The sequence below is a fragment of the Bos indicus x Bos taurus genome, chromosome 14, assembly GCF_003369695.1.
Source record: "Bos indicus x Bos taurus breed Angus x Brahman F1 hybrid chromosome 14, Bos_hybrid_MaternalHap_v2.0, whole genome shotgun sequence".
Taxonomy (NCBI): Eukaryota; Metazoa; Chordata; class Mammalia; order Artiodactyla; family Bovidae; genus Bos; species Bos indicus x Bos taurus.
The window spans coordinates 1078402-1098161 of NC_040089.1; the positions used below are offsets into that span (position 1 = coordinate 1078402).

Here is a 19760-nt window from a genome sequence, read left to right on the forward strand (position 1 = left end):
GGAATTAGTGAGAGGGTTTATTCTCCCAGGGGAGACCCCAGGCTGGCCAGGGTTCAGGAGGCAGCCCCATGCTGAGGTCTGAGGTCAGCTAAGGCTTGTGGGAGGGTGTCCGAGGCTTGAGGAGCTGGACTCTAAGGGCAGATCGGGGCACGGCAGGGCTATAGGGAAAGGGGGCGGTCCTTGTGCTCAACTAAGAGCTGGGGGAGTGGCTGGGAGACCTCTCCATGAGGCTGGAGGCGGGAGCCACAGGGTGAGGTTGAAGCGCCAACTGGAGGGGCTCTGGGATTCCCCCTGGGAAGGCTCTCTGGGATACCTCCACCTCCCCAAGGGGAGGCCTGGGTGTCCCCTAACTCTGCTGCTGCCAGGCTCCACGGGCCCCTGTGCCCCTGGGCCCCGCCCATCTGGCTCCCTCTTGGCTCTGGTGTGTCACAGTGTGGACCAGGCCTCGGTCGTGGGGACCCAGCTGCTGCCCCCAAAGTGCCAGGAAAGGCTTGGAGCCGTGGGGCCTGCCTGACCAGAGCCAAGGAGGAAGTTAGGGAGCAGGGGCCCGCCCTGGGCACCCGGCAAGTCCTGGCTGCCCCACCTCTGTGCAGCAGGCTTGTCAGGTCTCCACCCACGTCCGCTCCAGGAGAGAGGATCGAGGCTCTCCGGGACACAGGGGCCAAGGCCTCGGCCTCTTGTCCAGGTGGTGGGCAGCTCGAGGAACCAGCAAGGGCGCGGGGGAACGCTGACTGTCCAGGGGACGGCCCCGGGGCTCTCCCGCCTGCCCAGGTATTTGGCAGGACCAGCTCTTCTGGCTCCCCCAGCCCGGGCTGGGCAGTGGCCACGGTGTTGCTGGGTGAGGGTGACAGTGGGGATTTGGGACAAAGGCCTGGTCAGGCCTCCTGGGGAGAGGGGGGCTTGGAGAGAGATACACACACCCCTGCCAGCACACACACAACAGAACACACCCAGGCCCAAGGCCCCCTCATGTCACCACTTCTGAGCTTTGCACTCTGGTGCCAGGACTGAGGGCACCAGAGGCACTGGGCAACTCCTCTTCTGCTGGCTCACCCCCAGGGCTGCTCTGAGTTCAGAGCGGGCGGCAGCTCTCCGACTGTCCCCTTCCCGGAGGTCTGGTCGGGTGGGAACACAGAGAGGACAGCCCAGCCCCAGCCCCAGGCCCAGCATGGGACTCGACTGCCTTTCAGGGCTGAGTCAGGCGAGGCCTTAGCTCAGGGCTGGGCCAGACCCTCAGAGCTGTGCACACTTGCCAGGATTCCCTGCCCAGTGGGGTTGGAGGTCAGGTCAAGGGCTCGCCTCCCTGCCACCATCCCCTTATACTCCCTGCCCCGGCAGATCCTCTGTCCCCCAGGGACCTTGCTTGGCCCTTTCCTAGGGCCCGGTGGGCAGAACCAGACCCCAGACACTCAGGCTGCAGGCAGCCTGGGCAGGAGGGCCTTCCCAAAGCCCCTGGCGGGTACCACACCTGGAAACACCTCTGTATGGCTCCCCACCTCCACCCCCACACCCCCCCCCACACACACGCGCGCGCACGCCACCACGCCTGTCCCTGGTCCCGCCTGCCTGGGGCCTGCTTCTAGGTCAGGCCTGGGCACGACTTCCTGGGAGGACCAGCGACAGGTGCTACAAGCTCGGCGTGTGCCGCGGCCATGGCTGGGGGCGTGTGGGGCCCGGCCCGCGGGGCCCCTGTGGGGGCCCTGACCCTGACAGCCCTGGCCGAAGGGATCCGGGCCAGCCGGGGGCAGCCCACGGGACCCCCTGCCCCAGGCCCTCAGCCCCAGCCTGAGCTTGAACCTGCAGTGGAGGAGCCTGGGAGGGCAGCCACCACCCCCACGGCTGGCGGTGAGCCCCCCTCCCCGCCCCCTCCCCAGGAGCCAGCTCCCGAGGGGCCCCAGCAGGTAAGCAGGAGGGCTGCCTGGGGGTCAGGGGAGGTAACGAGGGAGGGGGCTGGGAGATGACAGAAAGGCTCTGTGGAGGGAGGAAGACCGTGAGAGAGGTAAGGGGGCTCCACATGCTCCCCGTCCCACTCCCAGACTCCCCGGAGCTCCTGGGAGGAGGGGGCCCTAGCAGACCTGGCCGTGTACACCGCCGCCTGCCTGGAAGAGGCTGGCTTTGTGGGAACCCAGGCAACAGCACTCACCCTGTCCTCAGCCCTGGAGGCGCAGGGGCACAGGCTGGAGGACCAGGTGAGCCCATGCCCCTCCCCACGGGCCCCTCCAAGGCTGCGGGTGGTGAGCTGCGCCTGCTTGGCGCGGGCAGGGCTCACAGAGACCTGACTGCCGCCCCCAGGTGCATGGGCTCGTGCGGGGGCTGCTGGCGCAGGTGCCCCATCTGGCGGAGGGGCGGCCCCGGCGGGCGGCGCTGCGGGTGCTGAGCTCCCTGGCTCTGGAGCACTCCCGGGACGTGGTGTTCGCACTGCTGCGCTGCTCACCGGCCCCGGACCGGTAACCTGCCTCGCCCCTCCAGGCCCGCATCGCGTCAGGGGCCCCACGGCTTCCTTCCCCCTTCCGGCTTGGCCTTGGAGTCTGGCCCAGGGCGGGCCGAGGAGGGAGCCTTCCCCCTCCCCTCCTCCCTCTCTTCCTCCCGCTGCCCCTCCCACCTCAGGTCCTCTGCTGGTTCCTGGCTGCAGCCTGGCTTTCTCTCTCCCCCCGTCTGGGGGTGCCCGCCTGAGCAAGCCAGGTGGCTTCTGCACCCCCAATGCCCCTGGCTGTGGTTAGTCTGCCCCCAGGGAACGTTATCTCTGGTTTTATTCCCCATGGTGACTGTTCATGATGCCAGTTTGTTGCTGGCCCGTTGGGGTCCCATGTGATCTGCACAGATGCCACTCATCTTGTTCCTCAGGGATTGCCAGGGTGGGGTGGGGGGCAGTTAACCCTCCCTCCTCCTGCTGGAGTCCTAGTGGCTGCCTCCCCAACTTGGGGGCTCTCCTCACCCCAGTCCCGAACCCTGTCTCACATGCCCCGTGCCCCCAGGGTGGCCGCTGAGCTCTGGCGCAGCCTGAGCCGGAACCAGCGTGTGAATGGACAGGTGCTGGTGCAGCTGCTCTGGGCGCTAAAGGGCTCAGCCGGATCCCAGCTGGAGGCTCTGGCGGTAGGTGGCTCTGTCCAGCTTGCCAGGGGACACCCCAGCCCTGGCCCAAGAGGCCAGGAGAGTCTGGTTACAGGGGCTCGGGGGCAGCAGGCACTCACCGTAGTCACACCCATCCATAACGTCCTTCGAGCGTGGAGGTCTTGTCCTCTCCCTGTCTGCTGTGTCTGAGCCTGAAAGAACCCCTGGTTCCACAGGCCACTCGCGCCCTTGGGGAGATGCTGTCTGTGTCCGGCTGCGTGGGTGCCACCCGAGGCTTCTACCCGAACCTTCTCCTGGTGCTGGTCACTCAGCTCCACGAACTGGCACGGGACGCACACTCCCCCGACACACCCAAGGTGTGGGTCCCATCTCACCGAGGGCCACCGCACAGTCATGCCAGGTGAGGGGGTGCACACCCGGCTGTGAGGGCTGGCCCAGTGCCCTCCTGGCCCTCACCGCCCACTCGCCGCTGCACCCGTCTCCAGCTGCACCGTGGAGGCCTTGAAGGCCCTGCTCACTGGGGACGGAGGCCGCATGGTGGTTACCTGCATGGAGCAGGCTGGAGGCTGGAGGAGACTGGTGGGAGCTGGCACCCACCTGGAGGGGGTCCTGCTGCTGGCCAGGTGTGCGGCGGGGGTGTGAGAGAAGCAGGGGCATGGGGGTGGTCGGTGGGGTAGGGGGGGCGGGCGGCTTCTTGAGGGAGAGCTTCCGTTTGGCCCCGTCGCAGTGCCCTGGTGGCCCACGCCGACCACCACCTACGAGGCCTGTTCGCTGACTTGCTACCGCGGCTGCGCAGCACAGACGACGCACAGCGCCTGACGGCCATGGCCTTCTTCACCGGGGTGAGCCCGCTTCCAGGACGGGTGGGGAGGGGTGACAGTGAGCTTGGCCCCTAAGCGGCCCTGGCCTGCGCGGAAAGCCAGCGCGCTGACCCTGTGTCCCCTGCCCAGCTGTTGCAGAGCCGGCCCACCGCGCGGCTCCTGCGGGAGGAGGTGATCCTGGAGCGGCTCCGCGCCTGGCAGGGCGACCCTGAGCCCACCGTGCGCTGGCTGGGCCTGCTGGGCCTCGGCCACCTGGCGCTGAACCATGGGAAGGTGAGGGAGGGGCGGGGCGGGGCGGGGTGGGCTGGGCGAGGGGCCTCCCACGAGTCCCTGTCCCCCCCTCGCAGGTGCGCCACGCGACCACGCTGCTGCCCGCGCTCCTGGGCGCGCTGGGCGAGGGTGACCCGAGGCTCGTGGACGCCGCGCTGGGGTCGCTGCGGAGGGTCCTGTTGCAGCCGCGGGCACCGGTGCGGCTCCTGAGCGCGGAGCTGCGGCCACGCCTCCCGCCACTCCTGGACGACGTGAGCCCCGCCCGCTCCCTTCGGCTGTCTTTCCCATGGCCCTGCCGGCCCCCGCCCCCCCCAACCCCCGTTACCCGACCAGGCCCCGCTGGGGCCCCCAGGGCACTCCCGCAGACTGCAGCCCTCCGGACGCCCTCTCCCTGCCGGGTCCTGATCGCGCCCTCCTGTTGCAGACCCGGGACTCGGTCCGCGCCTCCGCAGTCGGGCTGCTCGGGACGCTGGTGCGGCGCGGCCGGGGCGGGCTCCGGGTGGGGCTCCGTCGCCCCTTGCGGAAGCTGGTGCTGCAGAGTCTTGTTCCGCTGCTGTTGCGCCTGCACGACCCCAGCCCAGACACCGCTGAGGTCAGCCCCCGACACTGTCCTGACCACTCCACCCTTCCCCACCACAGCCGCCTCTCCAGAGAGCGCATGTCAGGGACGTCCCTGAAGACTGCAGGAGGCTTGGGCAAGCAGGACTCCTCCGCCCCTCACCCTGGCCACCTCCTGCCTCCCAGGTCCTTTCTTGCCGCTTTCCTTTTGCACCTCTAACCTCGCTCCCTCCCCGTTCCAGAGCTCAGAATGGACCCTGGCCCGCTGTGACCAGGCCCTGCACTGGGGCCTGCTGGAGGAGATGGTCACGGTGGCCCACTACGACAGCCCTGAGGCCCTAAGCCGCATCTGCCACCGCATGGTCAGTTGGGGGGACGGTGAGAATGACGGGGTGCGGTCGGCTGCCCACTTGGTCCAGTATACACCAGGGCCACTCCCCCCCAGACTGAGACTCCTCACCCTTCCAGTCAAGGTGGTAGCACAGTGAAGCCTGGCCTCACGTCTGAGGCCTCCACTCCATGCAGAGCTGGCCCTCCTGCCCCACGAGCCCTTCTGTCCCCAGGTCCAGTGGTACCCGAGTCACGTGCCCAGCTTTCTGAGCCAGACCCAGGGTTACCTGCGGAGCCCTCAGGGCCCCCTGCGCCGGGCGGCCGCCCTGCTCACAGGTGAGGCAGGCCTGGTGTCACGCTGCTCCCTGCACCCAGGGCTCTGGGTGCTGGGCCAGCCCCTCACTGCTGTGGGCACGGGGCCAGCACTCAGGGCTTCGCTTTGGTCCAGGCTTCCTGGTTCATCACTCCAGCCCCAGCCACGTCAACCAGGACCTGCTGGACTCTCTGTTCCAGGGTGAGAGCCCAACTCACCCTCGTGGGGTTCCGCAGGGTTCCAGAGAGGTGGTGGCTGCCAGGGCAGAGTGGATGGGTGGGGGACTGGGATGGATGGGGGACAGCCCGCGAGTCCCGCCGCCCCCCCCCCCCCCCCCCCGCCCCACCATCCGCCACATGAACCGCCCTGTCCCCGCAGACTTGGGGCGGCTGCGGAGCGACCCTGAACCAGCTGTGGCGGCGGCAGCACGCGTGTCTGGCCAGCAGGTGGCGCTGCTAGCCCGCGCCCAGCCCCAGCCCTGCGGCTGGAGCCTCTGGGGCCTCCGGCACCTCCCCTGCCCCGGCCGGCCCCGCCCCCGGCCGGCCCGGCCCCCACCCGTCTACGCCGACAGCCCGTTCCAGCACCGCAGCCACCCAGGCCGCTGGGGCTGCTCAGGTCCAGGCTGAGCTGACCGGCCGGCCCTCCAATGGGGGCCACGGTGCTGACTCAGGCTCCCCGCTCTGTGGCCTGTCTTGGCTGGGAGGCAGATCTGCAGAAGAGGTCTGCCTTGAGGGGCACCCTAGGCGTAGTGCTGGGCACCAGTGCCTGTCCCCCACCCCAGCGGGGCTCTGCAAGGTCTGCTGCACACAAAGACCCCCCACCCCGAGAGCCCTGTGACTAGATGGACCACGAGTTTCTGACGCAGCACCTTCTCCCTCAGCTTCATGCCTCGTCCACCTGTCGATCCGTCTGTCCCCCAGCAGGCCTGTGCCTCTCCCAGCCCCCTGGCATGTGCCCTGCCTGGATGGCGCCTGGCCTTCTGGGCCCAGGCCGGGTGGGGACACGGAAGTGGGTGCCGCCCTGGGAGCCATCCCTGTGAAAGGCTGCCTCTGCTGGCCACTTGCTGGCTGGCAGGTTCTGAGGTTTCCAGCCACACCCTCACTGCTCAAGAAGCATCCATCTGTCCGCCTATCCACACTCACTGCCCAGCAGCCTGGCCCCGTTCCTGCCCCTCCCCTCTAGCTCACCATCTCAGACCCCTGGGGTCTTCTCTGGAGGCGGCCCCCGACTTCCCACTGGACACCACAGGTCTGAGATGATACCTGCGGGCTCAGGTGTGGGGTGCCAGCATCTGCCCCTCACCAGGCTGAGCTGTCGCACCCACATCACAAGCACCTGCTCAGGGCCGGGTAAGGGAAGAGGTCCCTCAGGAATGCTCCGAAGCAGTGACCCAGGCTCTCCAGATCCGGGATGAGTGGCTTCTGCCACCTGGAATGCCCACCTTGAGGTGTCCTCTTGCCCTTTCTGGGCCCCCAAAGCTGCCTTCTCAGAGAAGGAGGCCTCCACTCACACAGCCTCTTGGAGGCTGGGCTCCTGCCCACCACAATGGAAAGCATTTGAAATAAAGATAGCCGGACGGCCCTGGTGGTCCAGCAGTTAAGCCTCTACACTCCCAATGCAGGGAGCACAGGTTCGATCCCTGGTTAGGGAACTAAGATCCCACATGCCGCGCTGCGCAGCCAAAATAAAAACACAGATCCTAGGGGTTCGGTGTCTCTCTGGGCCAAGGCTGGGCTTTGATGAGCTGCGCCTGGTCCAAGATCGGGCTTGGACTAAGATTACAGAGAAGGCAGCGTGTGGCTGCCAACAAAGGTCCGTCTAGTCAAGGCTATGGTTTTTCCAGTGGTCATGTATGGATGTGAGAGTTGGACTATAAAGAAAACTGAGTGCCAAAGAATTGATGCTTTTGAACTGTGGTGTTGAAGAAGACTCTTGAGAGTCCCTTGGGTTGCAAGGAAGTCCAACCAGTCCATCCTAAAGGAAATCAGTCCTGAATTCATTGGAAGGACTGATGTTGAAGCTGAAACCCCAATACTTTGGCCACCTGATGCAAAAAGACTCTGATGCTGGGAAAGATTGAAGGCGGGAGGAGAGGGGGATGACAGGATGAGATGGTTAGATGGCATCACCAACTCAATGGACATGAGTTTGAGTAAGCTCTGGAAGTTGGTGATGGACAGGGAGGCCTGGCGTGCTGCAGTCCATGGAGTTGCAAAGTGTCAGACACAACTGAGCAACTGAACTGAACTGAACTGAGCGTGTGGCTGGGGTTTGGGCCAGCCCTGGGTGGAGTCAGGCACGCTTTGCCCTGACTGAGAAGCTGTGCTGCCCACAGAGTCCCTGAGCAGAGTCAGAGGTCAGCAGGGAGGGGCCGGGGTCTCCTCATTGGTCACTCTGAGGGCAGGGGAGGCCCCGGCCAAGGGCACTCGTCCGTGAGAAGCCAGGGACATAGTTTGGGGTATTAGTTCACGATTCTCCAAGGGGAATGCCAAAATTGGATTAAACTACGAGAAACATCTGGGGACGCACTGGGGAGGCCAGGAAGCCGTCAGAGCCCAGGAGGCAGAAGGAAGGGAGGCTGGTGAGAATGTCCTCAGGGGTCTCCAGCCCAACCCCATAAGAGAGGCGCCAGGTCCCAGTCCTATGGCCCCTCCACTGCTGCCGGCAGGGTGGCAGGAGGACCCCCCCCCCCAACTGCCTGATGGTCAGGTGCCTCAGGGTCTTGCAGCCTGGAGCCAGAAGCTGGGGGAACGTCTGAGGCCCACTGTCCCCACCAGGCACGAGCCTGTCCAACCACAGAGTGTGGCTGCACAGGTGAGGGGCAAAGCCCCCAGCAAGGCTTGCTGGGAAGCGGGGCCCAGCCTCATGGGGGGCTCGGCAGGCAGCTCCCCGCCTCTTCCATGCCTCCCCGCAGGGCCTGGGCCTCTCTGGCCTGGGACCCACTCCCCTCCACTCCGCAGGCCATCTGGAGTGAACCTGCCCCCCGCCCCGACCCCGTGAGGGCATCCCTTGCCCTGTAGCTGGGGCCCCGCCAGACACCCTGCTTGCCGCTTTGTCCTGGGAGTGGGATGCTTCTCAGGGATTTCTCTGCTGCAGTCCCCAGGGAGGCTCCAGTCGGGGCGGCGAAACCGTAGCCCTGCTTCCCGGTGAGCCCCGCTCCTGGGTGAGTGCTGTAACGGTTGGTAGGCATCTAGGTGACCAGGCCCAGCAGAGCCGCTCACAGAGTGCTCACCTCCCCCCAGGGTCTAGGGTCAGGGTGCGCTGCTTTACACAGAGCAGCCCCCCCACCCCACGCCTTGATCTTGATGCTTAGATGCTCTCAAATGAGCTGTCACTGGAGAGCTCCGGGCACTGGCGACCCTGGAGCCTGAGGGCCAACAGTGAGACCCTCCAAAGGGCGCCTGGGTGGGGCTCAGCAGACCCAGTTCACCACCTGATCTTGCAGGGAGCGTCTCGGGGCCCCAGAAGCAGCGCCGGTGGCCTGCTCACTTGCTGCTTTCTAAGACCTGCGCTGCTCCAGTCCTGTCTGCCTTGGTGGTGCCTTTCAGTGCCCTAGCAAGGTTCGCAAAGGAGGAGCTTGGGCTCCAGGGGACACAAACAGGCCTGGGAGGTGTCCAACTTCTCCCTTGCCCTGGGTGAGGGAACAATTGCTAGGCATTTCTGTACTGGGATCTGGGATGTTTAGGGAGCACTCTTTTAATATTAATTTTACTGTCAACCTCGATCCTCAGTTTTCTCAGGGGTTAATGTCCCAACCACAGCTGGGCCGACCACCTCTTCTCTTTATTTTTATTTTTTTGGGCCACGTTGCTTGTGGGATCTTTGTTCTCCAAGCAGGAATCAATCCCGGGCCCCAGCGGTGGAAGTGCCGAGTACTTAACCACCAGACCACCAGGGCTTCTCCATTCCGTATGTTTAGCCAGTCCTGGGGCTGCAGGGCAGCGGCGAGCCGGACAGGAAGGGAACGTGGCTTTCCTTGCCTTCCACCAAGTGGAGGAGAGCAGACCGGCTCCCATAGGGAGAGGCAAGTTTCTCCTGGCTGTGACAACTCCACGGTGAGAGTAACTGCCTGGCTGAGTCAGTCACCCCCTCTCTGTGCCTGGCGAGGCCCAGGGACCACGGCTCAGGACAGGGAGGTCTCCTCTCCTCTCGACAGACTCCTACCTTTGAGTGAATGAATTTGGATGAGACACACCCCAAAGCCCAGTTTCTCTGGTTCGGGTCATTTCCCCCAGGCCCCCATGCAGCCCCAGGAGTGCAGAGCTCTCTGTCTGTTAGCGCCCTGTTCTTGCCCCCTTGCAGCTCTGCAGAGGGAGGATGGCCCGCTGCCTGCATCAGAACGTCAGAATGCTCTCAGGCTCCCTGAGGTGGACAGAGAACAGTCCTGGGGGTTGGCATCGCCATGCCCTGTTCTTCCAGGCCAGCCTGCTGTTGCGGGGGCAGGGGCAGGGAGGAGCCTGGCCACGTGGCCGGTCGCTCCGGAGTGGCTGGGTCCAGCACAGGGAAGGCCCCTGGGCCTGCCTGCTCCTAGCCCCCAGGTCCCTCCCCGTCCTGTGTGGGCATCCCCCCCTGGGCCCCCGACCCCTGATAGAGGGCTCCTCAAAAGCTCATGCATCATTTTCCCTGTTTGTCATCTGTCACATTTATTGGCTGTCCCCACCCCCCCGAGGTCTTGTGGAGAGCCGCCCACACAGCTGGGTGTGGCTCCTGGCAGCCGGTGGGTGCGAGCTGTGCCTGCAGCGGGCGGGCCACAGACTAGCAGAGCTGGCTCAGCCTGAGCAGCAGCGCCAGGCAGGCATAAAGTGCACATGCACAGCCGCGGGCCCCAGGCTCCCAGCACACTTGGGGGGTGCCCACCTGGGGCTCCAAGCCGCATGCCTCCAGCAGAGCCCAGCCGGGTGCCTCTGAGCCCCAGCTGTCGCCCAGGCGCTCGGGCGGCAGGGACACAGCCCGGTGCTCCTGCCACGGGCTGCTTTGCTCCACAAGGCTCTCCACCTGGCAGACAGGGTGGGAGGGGTCAGAGGGCCCGGCATTGGGCACCCTCCCACGCCACCCCATTGCGAGGCACCGGGCCCCACACCGGCCCACCCCTCCCCTACACCCAGGCCTTCTCACCAGCCAAAATGTCCCTGACAGGGCTCCCATCTCCAGCACCTCAGCCAGCAGCACGTGCTGGGCTTCACTCAGCACTGCGGAGAGATCTCGGGTGAAAGGGCTTCCAGGGGCTAGCCAGAAGAGCTCGCGTCCTTGCCTTTTCCCTGCCCCGCCCCGAGCCCCTTACCTGCTAGCGCTTGCAGCAGATAGAAGACGGGGCCTGCGAGCTCTGTTTCCAGCTGTCCAGAGGGCAGCACCAGGGACTCAAGGATGGCGCCCACCGGGCCGTCCCGAGGCTCCACCGGCCCGCTGCACAGGCCTTGCTCCAGCTGGAGGCACCCCAGGGGAGTGGGGGTGAGCAGGGTGGGACAGGCCCTGCTCCAGGTGGGGGTGCCCGGGGGACTGGGAGTGAGCAGGGCGGACAGGCACCTGCTCCAGGTGGGGGCCCCCAGGGGAGTGGGGGTGAGCAGGGCGGGACAGGCACCTGCTCCAGGTGGGGGTGCCTGGGGGAGCAGGGGTGAGCAGGGCGGGCAGGCCCTGCTCCAGGTGGGGGCGTCTGGGGGAGTGGGGGTGAGCAGGGTGGGACAGGCACCTGTTACAGGTGGGGGCGCCCGGGGGAGTGGGGGTGAACAGGGCGGGCAGGCACCTGCTCCACCGCCCCACTCAGCTCTCGTGCTACCCCACCCTCTAACACCCCACACGCACAGCCCAGCTCACTCACCGAGTCCTCCAGGGCTTGTAGAGCCGGCTCGTCCCGCAGCACCTGCCCCAGGCCACCCAGCAGCTGCCCACATAGCCCCTTGGACAAGCCCTCCAGGCCCATGGCCCAGGCCTTCACCTCTGCCCGCAGGCCCTGGTAGTCATCAGTGGTCGCCAGCCAGTGCTCCGTGGACCCATCTATGGGGACAGGTCTGCAATTGCCCAGGTGCCCACGTGGCCCCATGGAGCCCTGGTAAGGGAGCGCAGATGCTGGGGGCAAAGGGGGAGCAGGGGCCCCAGGGTGGCCCAGAAGGTACTGACCCGGCTGGAAGTGGAAGTAGTCAGAGAGGGCCCTTATGGAGGCTAAGCTGAAGCACGGATGTGGATGGCTGTCTGCACTGCTGGAGGGCCTGCGGCCTGGGCAAGGCAGGGCTAGTCAGTGCTGGGAGTGGGGGCCCGAGCCAGAGAGGGCTGAGGCCTCCCCTGGGCCCTCACAGCTTGTCATCCCAGTCCTGGCAGCCTGGGGCAAGGAGCAAGGTCAAACCCGCCTGGTGCCAGCCTGTCGCCATGCTACCCGTGTGTGTGTGTGCGCGTTTTCACGAGTGTGTGTGTGTTGCTCATGTGTATGTGCACGAGAGTGTGTGTGTGCACGTGTATTACATGTGTGTATATGTGTGAGTGTGTGCATTTGTACACACAAGTGTGTGTGTTGCATGTGTGTATATGCGTAAGTGTGCATGTGTTTACATGGGTGTATGTGTGCATTGCATTAGTGTGTGCATGTGTGCATGCACGTGTGTGTGTGTGTGTCTCCCAGATGTGCTGTTCTGGGCTCTCCTTATCAGCCTGTCCCACTTCCCAGGTGCATGGGCCTCACCTGCCTGCAGCGACAGGAAGGTCCTTTGCTTCTTGTCTGGGAAGAGGAGGATGTCTGGAAGCCAGGAGGGGCAGAGATGAGGGAGGCAGGTTGGCGGAACACCTGGAATCTCCCTGGCCCACTGGGCTCCCTGTGCAGCCCCACTTTGTGCCCCGACCTCCCACCTGCCTGAACAAGGGGCTCTCGGCCACCCCAGCCCACAGTCATGTCACCAGATGTCCCCAGCACCTCCAGGCAGCCGGTGACTCTTCCAGGCCTCCCCGCCTCTGCAATGGAGCCTGGGCCCCAGAAGTCACCTGGACCCTGGCTCACCCCAGTCAGAGCCAATAACCAGCTGGGCCGCCCGAAATGCAAGGGTGCTGCCCGAGGGGATGGTGACCGTCTTCTTCTGGCTCAGGTGGCCCTCGCCTTTGCCCTGAGGGACGGATGTGGGCTCAGGACTGTGGGGCCAGGGGCAGCCAGGTGCTGGTGGTGGGGGTCTGCGTGGGGACACTGCCCTCCTGCCTCCCCCGCTGTGCCCACTGCAGGGCCCTCGCCGCCCACCTGTAAGCAGAAGGCTCCCGGAAGTGCAAACTGGCCTGAGCCCTCCTGCTTGTGCGTTCGGGTGACCTCCACCTCCTTCTGTGTCTGCAGCACCTCGGTCACTACAAACACGTCATCCCCCCGACTCCGCAGCTGCTGCAGGGTTTTGGGCTCAGGCTGCCGCAGGCGCCTGCAGTGAGTGGGCCAGTGGGAAGCTTGCAGGGTGCGCCTTGCCCTCCCCTCCCCCTGCCCTGGGATGGCTTTCCCTTCCCTGGACCTCAGTGTCTGTGGCCATGGATGGGGTGATGTGGATGCCCCGGCACGGGACCCCTATCGCCCCATCCCCTGGGTGCTCCAGTGCCTGTGGGCAGACGGGGGGCAGGAAGAAGGGATGGGGAAGCCTGCGGGCCTCTGGAGGGGCCCACCCTGAGGCTGGCTGCTCACCTGTCTGCTGTCTCTTTCCACTCCCTGGGTTCAGATCTCACGTCTGTGTGCTGAGCTAACTGTCCTTCTCACCAGGGTCCCTGTATGTGTTCCACCCCAGCCTCTTTGCCGCAGAGCTCAGTCTGACCCGTGGCCCCCCGACCTGCAGGATGCAGGCCCCCAGGACCTCGGCAGCCTCCTTCCCAGCCGCTGGTCTCTGCACGGCCCCTGACTCTGGGACATCCCTCAGCCTGCACAGACACCCTGTGACTGCTGTGGCCTCGAGGGCCTGACCAGGGTCAGCTGCCCAGGGTCAGTGGGCCCGCAGCCCTGGGGCTCACCTCTCGTGGTGCATGGCTTCCCAGGTGTTGGGGGTCACTCTCAGAGTGCACAGGTCCATCGAGGCGCTGGAGCTGCCGGACACCGCAGCCCCACCTGAGAGCCTGCCCTGTCCTGGGGCTGCCAGCTTCACGCTGCCCTGCAGCTGCCCGTCCATCGCATCATGGAACTGGAAGGTGCGGCCACACTCCAGCGCTGGAGCGAGAGCACAGCTGAGGCCCTGCCTGCCAGCTGCTGCCTGTCCTGCCTGGTGGAGGGGGCCTCTGGAAAGCGCCTGCCCGCTGGAGACAGCCCAGGGGCCTGAGCGGGAGCCGGCTGGCCCACCCCCCGCCCACCCATGACTTGGACTCAGTACCAGTCGGGTACCTGGCTCCGGCGCATCGGGCTCCAGGATGTCCCTGATGGACAAGTTGACACACTTGTAGCGCGGTCTCCAGAATCGTGAACTCAAGGGCTTCCTGCTCAAAAGGGTGTAGGGCTGGAAGCTGGTGGAGCTCCAAAGGCTGTCCACAGGGGTGAGGTCCTTGTGGTCCAGCTCCCGGACGACGCTCCTGACCACCTTCTCAAAGGCCGAGGCCATGCTCCTGAGGAGGGCAGCTGGTCAGGCCTTCCACCCTCAGGGCTGGAAGAGGGCAGGGGAGGGGAAGAGTGGAGAGGCACCCGCTCGGGTGTCTCCGAGGCAGTCCTGCCTGGCCAGGCCTGGGATGCCGGCCTCCAAGTGCACCCTGTCACCCACTGTCCATCTCTGCAAGGGTCCCCAAGCGCCTCCAGGCTGGATGTCACTCGTAGCCTTCCGTGGGACTCGGGCCAGCCATGCACACCATCTGTCCTGTGACCAGAGTGTCCACAGGAAGCCCAAGAAAGCCCTGGGACTCAGCGCTTGTCGGGGAGGGGGCATCCCTGGCCACCCATCAAGCCCTCCATCACTTTGCTACTTCAACAAGGCTTCGGGCTGCTCATGAAAAGTAGCCACCGAGAAAGGGCAGGGTGAGGCTGGGGCTCTGTTTGCCTTAGCAGCTGCCTTCCTGGCCGAGGTGTTCAGAGAGCAGGGAGCAGGCAGAAGCCATTGCCTCCTGGGCAGTTGGTGCGAAGGCCCAGGCAAGGCCCGGCCCAAGCATCCCCAGCCCCGAGGCCTGTCCTCCAGGGCTTCCTCAGTGCCCAGAGCTCTGTGAGTCACTCGTCTGTCTTCAGGGGTCAGGAGCCATTGTGGGCCTGACTCAGGACCCAGGACCTCTGGCTGTGGGAAGCCCATAAGCCTTGGCACTGGCCTGAGATCCCAGAGTGGGCCCAGGGGCACCTGGAGGTGCCTGCCTAGAGCTAAGCCCAAACCAGTCAGACTTCGGAGGGAGCCCCCTTCCCAGAGGCCTGGGGCTTCCCCAGCTGGTCTGGGATGCGGGGAGTCCTGGGGGGCTTGGGGAAGCCCAAGGAAGATGACAGGACCTGGTCTCCACCCAGAGGTGCTGGCCTCCCCCCCGACCCCCCACCCCCCACCAGAAGAAGCAAGGGCCCCACGTGGGAGCCAGGGCAGGCAGCCCCCTGCGAGGCGCAGGGGCGCAGGGCGTGGGTGGGAGCAGCTCACCAGTGACTGTGACTGTCGTGTGCCTGTGCCCACGAAGCCGAAGCCGGGCTGCCCCGTGGGCCAGGATTGGAAGCCTCTGCCCCGGAGTTGCCCAGCACGCACACAGCCTGAAGGTTCCCAGACCCAAAAGTGAAACCTCGGCGGGGTAGCCGGAGGCGCTGAGAGGAGCCGGAAACGCCCCTGGTGAACCCGCCCCGCAGCCGGCTGGGAGTAGGGGTGCAGGGGCGGGGACTCTCACCCCACCCCCGTAGCCTCCAACCGCGCAGAGCTTCTCTGATCCTTCTCTCCTAAAACCACAGGCCAGGGCAAAGGGTCTGAAAAAACATTTCTTCAGCGAAAGTGTACAAATGGCCAGTGAGCTCGGAAGAAGAGGCTCAGGTCGTTAGCGTCAGGGAAATGCAAATCAAAGCAAGGTTAGAGGCTGCCTCACACGCATAGTTAACTGTAACATAAAAGGAGGAGTAACAAGTGTGGGAGAAGACCTGGGGGAATCTGGCAGCACACAGCGCTGGGCTTGTAAAAGGGTGCAGGCGCCCATGGAAAACAGTCTGGCAGTTCCTCAAAAACTTAAACAGAGAACTACCACAGGCTTGTCCATTCCACGGCTAGGAGTGCATTCAAGAGAAATGAAAACGTGTTCATGCAGAAACCTGCACGTGAATGCTCTCAGAACGTTATTCTTAACAGCCAAAACGCACTGCAAATGTCCATCTGTGGAAAACGTCCACCTACAGAAGCACGAACAAACAAAACGCGGTCAACACACCCAATGGAGCCGTCGGCGTTCAGCCACGCAGAGGAAGTTCTGACACACAGCACAGCGTGGATGGACCTCAGAGCGTTACGCCAAGACAAGGAGTCAGGCCCGCAGGAGACAGCACTCAGGATCTAGGCATATGAAAGGAGAACAGGCAAGTCTGCAGGGACAGAAAGCAGAGTTAGAGCTCCCAGGGGTGGGGGATGTGACACAGTGTCTTTGGGGTGACGGGAATGATCTCAGATTGGTTGTGCTGGTGGTTGCCCGAGTCTGGATATGGTAAACCCCCAGAGTTTTACACTTTTAATGGGTGAATTGTATGGTTTGTGAATTGTATCTCACATACCACAGTAACATTCAAAGCTGTTACTGTGAAAACCTGAAGCCAAGTGACGACATCCAGGCCTGGTGCAGGCTCTCAATGTCCTTCCTTCCAGGGCCGTGTGTGGATTGTGTCCGGGGCAAGGCGCCCAGGAGCCCCACACCCCACTTCTCCACTGCTCCACCACCACATCCTGCCTCTAGGTCTCCTGACCCTCTGGAGCTCACGCCAGGGCCCCTGCTGGCTGGCTGGCCCGAGACTCAGCCCACGGGCTCTGCTGTGCACACTCACTCGAGGGGTGGCTGCGTGTCAGCATCCGGCACTGCGTGCTCCTGCAGATGAGGGATCTGAAGTGGACTGGACGAGGGCCCCGCCAGGTAGAGCTGCTGGCATCAGCCCCGATGCCAGTGCAGGGGTTGTCTGTTTTGGAACGCTGCAGCTGCAAATAAGTGGAAATGCTGATTCAAACAGAAGGGAAGCAATCTTGTGAAAGCAGAAGTTTGGAGCCGCTGTGAACTCTGGGTAGACACAGGCAGGCACTGTCCATCGGAGGGGGTGGGGTGGGGAACAGGGTGGCTTCAGTGCCTCACTGGGGTCTCTGAGGCCGTTTCTCTCTCCACATCAGGGGACTAGAGTGCAGGCCAGTGAACTCTGCTGGCTGAGGGCTCTGGGGCCGTGGGTCCCCACCCAGCACAGTGTGGGGCTCCCACACCTGACCCAGTCGCTGGAGCCCGTTTGCCAATACAATCAGGGCATCCGGCTGGTGGTGGCAGGATGCTCCAGGAGGCTGAGTGCATGTCCGTGTTCCCGTGTGTATGTAATGTAAGCATATGCACATGTATGCACATGTCCATAAGTACGGGCATCCGTGCGTGATGTAGGTCTGCGCACGAACGCGTGTGTATTCGTACGGCTGTGTTTTGCGTGTTACGTGCTTGTACCTGGGTCTGTGTGTGTGTGCTCCTATGTGCAGTCCTGCATTCTGTATGGTGTGTGCTGGGCCCACCGGGCATTCTCCTGCTTCTCCCTGTTCCCACAGCAAAGCTTCTGGAAAGCTGTGTAGCCTCCTAGTGGCCCCTAACTTCCACCTCTCCAGTTGGTCAGGTTCCAGGCCAAGGGTGGGGGTAGCAGCCTCTTCAGTATGGGGGTGAAGCCACTGTGGGCTTCTGGCTGAGGCATGACTGGCCCCCAGGTTTATTTTTCTAGAAGGCCTTGCTGCCACGTGGGTGGACCGGTGGAGGCAGGTGCTGTCCACACGGAGGAGCAGTGCGGTGGCCGCAGTGGCCATGGTAACGGGGGGTGTCGTGCTACACTGTGCCCCCCTGCCTCAGGCAGTGACCTGGAGCTGAATGAACCATGGAAGGGTGTTGTTGCTGCATGTTCACAGGGAATCTTAGTTCCCTGACCTGATTAGGGATCATGGAACCAGTGCCCCTGCAGTGGAAGAGAGGAATCTTAACTGCTGGAGGGCCAGGGAAGTCCGGGGTTCAGTTCTTTAGCAACAGCCTACACAAGAGGCACTGCGCTGGTGAGTGGTGGTGTCACTAGGCTCCCGAAGGCAGAGGTCAGCCTGAAAGGGCAGGAGGTGAATCCACTGGAGAAGCCGCAGAAGGAAGGTGGGAGGGGCTGGCCCTGCACCCCTCTCCCCCATCGCGGGCCTAGGGAGCCCCAGGAAGTCTGGGGTAACATCAGGCGACATTGGGGTGTGGAGGCCTCCCTGGGCAAGCTCCGGGCAGGCCCTGGGGTCCAGAGCCAGGGAGGACACCGTGCCTGATGGAGTACTGTGACCAGGACCGGGAGGGGCTCTGGGCTGCATGTAGGGAGGCTGTGGTACCTCCGAAAGAGCTGGAAGGAAGAACCTCACTGCAGTCGCAGGCCTCTACCACCCAGAGTGGGGCGGGCACCCGGCCAGACCCTGCAAGGAGCTGGGCAGTGGGGGCCGGTCCCTGTCCTGGAAATGGCCAGCCCCCGGGAGGAACAGAGCAGGTCCTAAGACCAGGATATAACCAGGACCGGCGTAGGATGCAGCGGCTGGGACCCCCTCAGAGATGGGGGAGCGGGCTGAGGGAGGGTGGTGTCCAGGCTGCGACAGCAGGGACCGAACCGAGAGACGGGCAGGCGACGGCGTGGGGCGAGGGGAAGAGCAGTGGTCCCCAGGAACCCACCCGCGCTCCCGCCCCAGCGGGCCCACCCAGCCCTGGACCATCCGGATTCAGGGCACGCCGGGTCAGGGTTGCGGGGCCTCAGCGCGGGACGGGGTAGGGGCGTGGGGGCGGCAGGCAGCGGCTCCACCCTGGGCCCTCCACCCAGTGACACGGTGGTTCCCGGGGCGCCGCGATGTCGGCTGCTGCCCCACGCCTCCGGCTCTGGAACCCGCGCGGGCAAGCGGCGGTCCGGAGGGAACGAGCGCGGCGCTGCGGGGCCGAGGGGTGCGGAGCGCACCAAAGTCTAGGGGTCCTTTCCTCCGGGGTCGAGTCCCCGCGGGGCCGCCTCCCGCTCGCCGCCCCCGCCCCCCTTGCTGGCCCGGGCCCTCAGCGGTGGCTCGGACCGCCGGGCAGCAGCGCCTGTCCAGCAGGCCCGCGGTCCACGCTAAGCGGATCGCTGGGCGACGGGGCGGCCTCGGGCCCTGGGGAGCTCCGGAGTCAGGAGGGGCGGAGGCCGCAGGAAGGCCGGGCAGAATCGGGAAAGGGTGCGGCAGGATGTGAGCAGGGGCTCACAGCCGGTCTCCGGGCCGAGGTGGGTGACGAGCGGTTCCCGTCGCCCTGCCCGGCTCCCGCACGGCCCTGATGCCTGCCTAGCTCCCTGGATTTTCTGCCGGGAGGGGCTAAGGAAGCGGCACAGAGCCCCGCCCAGCCCCGAGAGATCCTGCAGTGTACGGGGCTCTACTGCTCTGAGCCTCACTTCACTCTGCCCTAGCAGGAGGAGCCTCTGACTGCTGGCCTCCAGGCATCGCTTGGCTGGGGCGGGGTGTCTTTTGCACCTGGCAAGTTCCCTGTCCGGGCTTGTCCAGGACTAGGGCATGTGGGACACTGTGGTGATGTCCAACCATCCATCCTCCGTGGCCCCTGAGAGCCTCATGGAAATGCTGCCATCTAGGAAACAGCAACTAGTCAACTTTTCTTCCCAAAGGATCTGGCTCTGAGGATCATGCTTTGCAGTGAGGGTGGAGGGTGGAGTGGGGGTTAGCGGCTGGGATGGGGGAACCCACAGAGTCCTCAATGGTTGGTCTCTTGTACAGTCACTTCCTGCTCCTCCCTACTTGGACGGAAGGCAAGGGGGCATCCATGGGGGGTAGTGCTCCCAGCCAGTCAACACCTGTTCCTATGAGGGCCTGTGGTTAGTCACTCAGTCATGTCCAACAGTGATTCCGTGGACTGTAACCTGCCAGGCTCCTCTGTGTGTGCTTCTCCAGGCAAGGATACTGCAGTGGGTTGCCATTTCCTTCTCCAGGGGATCTTCCGGACCCAGAGACTGAACCCAGGTCTCCTGCATTGCAGGTGGATTCTTTACCACCTGAGTCGCCAGAGAAGCCTTATTTTTTTATTTTTGTTCCATGTAAGGAGCTCAGCACTTAATTTTTGAACTTTTTAAGTACGGTTGATTTACAATGTTATGTTAGTTTCTGGTGTATAGCAAAGTGATTCATATACATATACATTTTCATACTCTTTTCCATTATGGTTTATTGTAAGAAATTGAATATAGTTTCTTACTGAATGTAAGAAATTGAATACACAAACTAATCTATATTAGTTTGTATCTGCTAATCTCAAACTCCTAATTT

At 64.1% G+C, this 19760-nt stretch overlaps 2 protein-coding genes across 10 annotated transcripts; one reads left to right on the forward strand and one right to left on the reverse strand.

Moving 5' to 3' along the window:
* Positions 1 to 14: 14 nt before the first annotated feature.
* Positions 15 to 6944, forward strand: MROH6 (maestro heat like repeat family member 6). Its single transcript, XM_027560449.1, has 14 exons — positions 15 to 1901; positions 2037 to 2189; positions 2293 to 2447; positions 2976 to 3093; positions 3288 to 3472; positions 3558 to 3695; positions 3800 to 3914; positions 4023 to 4166; positions 4241 to 4414; positions 4588 to 4755; positions 4964 to 5083; positions 5285 to 5387; positions 5500 to 5565; positions 5743 to 6944. Exons 1-14 carry the CDS (start codon positions 1653 to 1655, stop codon positions 5988 to 5990), a joined length of 2136 nt encoding a protein of 711 aa, XP_027416250.1. The 5' UTR covers positions 15 to 1652; the 3' UTR covers positions 5991 to 6944.
* Positions 6945 to 9071: 2127 nt separating this feature from the next.
* Positions 9072 to 18158, reverse strand: GSDMD (gasdermin D). Of its 9 annotated transcripts, none has more exons than XM_027560538.1 (13): positions 16268 to 18146; positions 15664 to 15785; positions 13685 to 13902; positions 13321 to 13513; positions 12578 to 12746; positions 12347 to 12449; positions 12035 to 12088; positions 11479 to 11574; positions 11180 to 11355; positions 10646 to 10787; positions 10480 to 10553; positions 10222 to 10359; positions 9072 to 9528 (listed from the first exon to the last, which is right to left on the reverse strand). In XM_027560538.1, the coding sequence occupies exons 3-13, from the start codon at positions 13896 to 13898 to the stop codon at positions 9280 to 9282; spliced, it is 1608 nt and encodes a 535-aa protein (XP_027416339.1). In that variant the 5' UTR covers positions 13899 to 13902; positions 15664 to 15785; positions 16268 to 18146; the 3' UTR covers positions 9072 to 9279. The 9 variants fall into 9 exon arrangements, with proteins under 9 accessions (XP_027416339.1, XP_027416336.1, XP_027416337.1 ...); XM_027560535.1 differs by having other exon boundaries at positions 14898 to 15785; positions 16268 to 18143; XM_027560536.1 differs by having other exon boundaries at positions 14898 to 15814; positions 16268 to 18143.
* Between the last annotated feature and the right edge of the window lie 1602 nt (positions 18159 to 19760).

What these genes read in the sequence shown, in the direction of transcription:
- MROH6 (XM_027560449.1), top strand. Translation starts at nt 1,653, where the DNA reads ATGGCTGGGGGCGTGTGGGGCCCGGCCCGCGGGGCCCCTGTGGGGGCC. An exon ending in CCCAGCTGGAGGCTCTGGCG is followed by an intron (nt 3,094 to 3,287) that starts GTAGGTGGCTCT and finishes CTGGTTCCACAG; the next exon opens with GCCACTCGCGCCCTTGGGGA. An exon ending in CCACCGCACAGTCATGCCAG is followed by an intron (nt 3,473 to 3,557) that starts GTGAGGGGGTGC and finishes ACCCGTCTCCAG; the next exon opens with CTGCACCGTGGAGGCCTTGA.
- GSDMD (XM_027560538.1), bottom strand. Translation starts at nt 13,898, where the DNA reads ATGGCCTCGGCCTTTGAGAAGGTGGTCAGGAGCGTCGTCCGGGAGCTG. An exon ending in GCCCGATGCGCCGGAGCCAG is followed by an intron (nt 13,514 to 13,684) that starts GTACCCGACTGG and finishes CTCTCGCTCCAG; the next exon opens with CGCTGGAGTGTGGCCGCACC. An exon ending in GGTTATTGGCTCTGACTGGG is followed by an intron (nt 12,089 to 12,346) that starts GTGAGCCAGGGT and finishes CCTGGCTTCCAG; the next exon opens with ACATCCTCCTCTTCCCAGAC.